At 32.8% G+C, this 2,676-nt stretch overlaps 1 protein-coding gene across 1 annotated transcript; it reads right to left on the bottom strand.

The window, feature by feature from the left end:
• Positions 1 to 328: 328 nt before the first annotated feature.
• Positions 329 to 2,329, bottom strand: LOC143247882 (phospholipase A and acyltransferase 3-like). Its single transcript, XM_076496439.1, has 3 exons — positions 2,321 to 2,329; positions 1,426 to 1,836; positions 329 to 783 (listed from the first exon to the last, which is right to left on the bottom strand). Exons 1-3 carry the CDS (start codon positions 2,327 to 2,329, stop codon positions 622 to 624), a joined length of 582 nt encoding a protein of 193 aa, XP_076352554.1. The 3' UTR covers positions 329 to 621.
• Positions 2,330 to 2,676: the final 347 nt, after the last annotated feature.

Raw genomic sequence — 2,676 nt, 5'->3', positions numbered from 1 at the left:
TACCACCTTTACTACTAAAAATTAATTTATGTACACATTTTCCAAATAACATCTTTATTATTTCTGTGTCATTAGTTTCTGTAAAGCAGTCGTTACTTGTATTAACAGAGGTTTCCAAGTCTCAAGTTTTACTCAGTACAATATTATTGTCAATATTTCCTCTAACCACAAATAGAAATGTTATTATACTTCAGTAATATACAGATTTTGCAATACGCATTTTAAAAAATGAAGGGTGCGCTAGTGTATATTCATATTTTGTTTATTTAGGTCGAGTATCAATGTTAAAAACATCGTTGTTATCTTAGCTTCCATTTAGTCATTTTTTAAAATCCCCGAATTTCAATTTACATTTTAGTTTAAATTCGCAAACAGACATCATAATTAAGCCTTACACTTTCGTATCATCGCATTAACAAATTAGAAATGCCAATATAAGAAAGTTGTACTGATATCAACCAAATAAAAACACGTACACGAACTCAAATGTCCTTTTCGAACGACTCCAAAACACAGGACATTAAGGTATGTTTGTCAATGTTTCACTGACTATCACAAACAAAACGAGATATAATTTATAAACCAGGTGCACGTTACAAATTCCAGTATTTTGTTTGTGGTTCATCGGGAAAAGTCAGGGGCAGAAGTTTGAGTAGTGGGTGTCGATTTGGGGCTCTGAGAAACAGGGCAGTTGAGAACTGTATTCAAGCTGTTGACCAATTGACTGTGTCCTGCTTCGTAGTCATTTGTTAGTGTTCTCATGACACTCACTGCAACAGAGGCCTAAAATGTTATAATAAGAGAAAATATAACGTAATTAAATATAGGGGTCTCTCATTTAGTTCTAATAAACAAGGTTAAATATATTACAGCACCTTTCAGTTTTAAATTTTATCAAACGGCAAACCCCAACAATTCACAAAATCCATCAAAGGTGTACGTCTAACAAAACAAGTTTCTTAATAACTTATCAAATCCTGTCAATTTATAACCGAAAGAGTAAAAGGTATCAGATTTACATGCACTATATGCCTACCTGTATTAGAACTTACAAATTATAGAACTTAATTTAGGTCCAACACAGTTTCAGTTAGTAGATTAAAATTAGTAACAGTACTTTGTATTATAAAGTAACGTATTCTGGCACTGATACCGTAATTATAGACAATAATACTGTTTTAGTGTTACTATAAATTACAGTATAGCATGACCAGGGGTACAGTCCAGTACAAGTCAGTTATTGACCTGTATTGCATCTGAATACACAATATATCAAGTAAACTAATAATTCTTAATTTTACTGAGTATAACAGTAATATCTTTCTAGGCTAAACTAATTGCTTCCAATTATTTATATAACTGGCTGATATTTAGTACGTTGTTGTATATATTTGTATAACCCCTAAGTTGTATATATTTACTCACCTGGTCACTCCAACCTTCTCCATATTTCCACTCAGTCACATAATGTTCGCAGCTTCGAGTCAACAAGTTGTATTCCACCGATTTATTCAAACACGCAAACGCGTTCGCTATCACTTGTTTTGGTGGTAACGCCTTCAGGTTACGTTCTTTAGCTGGAACGTCTTTATTATTTATTCTAACACCACTTAACCCAGCTACGTCGCTTAACTTTGCCAACGTAACAACAGCTGTATCTGTAGCAATATCTTCGTTGTTCAATCCACAAACATGAATTACGTTTCCTTCTCCAACATAAATCGCCCAGTGTGCGTAGAGTGTACGATCGATTTCAACTATGTCACCAGGTTCAGCTTTCAACTCTACAGCTGGGTAAAAAGCAGTCAGACCGAAGCTTTCTAGTTTAACACATAACTTTTAACTTTCCTGCTTTGTTTTTTTATGTTTTTATGTTTAGGAGGAACTTTATTTCTGGTTTTATTCATTTTTAACACTTAAATAATGTACTCTTTTTTCTATTTCATCCGATATTTTATATTTTTGAAAAATTAAACTTTCACCCTCCCTGTAAAAGTAGTGGAAAATTCCATGAACTAAAGTCGTTCGTAAGTGGTCTAGTGAGTAGTCACGTGACAGAGATCGACTAATTGGGACTCGACTAGAGAGTAACAGTATAAATCTTATATCGCAAAGCCCCAGAGAAAAAAAAATGAAAATAAATAGATTAAATATAAATAATAAAACATATTAAACAAATGTAGAAAATTATGTTTTGTCGTGAGATTAAGAAATGAAATCCAAGAAAAACATTTAATAATATGTCATTAACACTGCATATGTCGTATTCAAAGACGACGATGCCTATTCTTTAATACCAGAGATCATGTTTATCAAATACAGTTCCCATTATGAAATATTAGAAGTATTTTATTTTATAGACCACATGAATAACGAAAGTGCTTAGAAATTTATTTATCAGTTATTAGGTCGTTTAAGAAGAAATAATTCACAAGTGATTTCTCATTTCTTTGAGTAACATTTTTGAATAAAGAAAATGTATTCTCAAGGTGTGAAAAGTATATTACGTATACATGTACGCTGTCTGAGACTCAAAATCATCCCAGTCACACCAAACAGCTGTGGACGCGTTATAACGTGGACGGTCAATCCAACTATTCGTTGGTAAAAGAGTAACCCAAGAGTTGGCGCTGGGTGTGATGACCAGCTGCTTTTTCTCTAGTCTTACACTTCTAA

The sequence above is a fragment of the Tachypleus tridentatus genome, chromosome 3, assembly GCF_004210375.1.
Source record: "Tachypleus tridentatus isolate NWPU-2018 chromosome 3, ASM421037v1, whole genome shotgun sequence".
Taxonomy (NCBI): Eukaryota; Metazoa; Arthropoda; class Merostomata; order Xiphosura; family Limulidae; genus Tachypleus; species Tachypleus tridentatus.
Note: the sequence above shows the minus strand (reverse complement) of the source record. Positions and strands in the feature narration are given on the sequence as shown.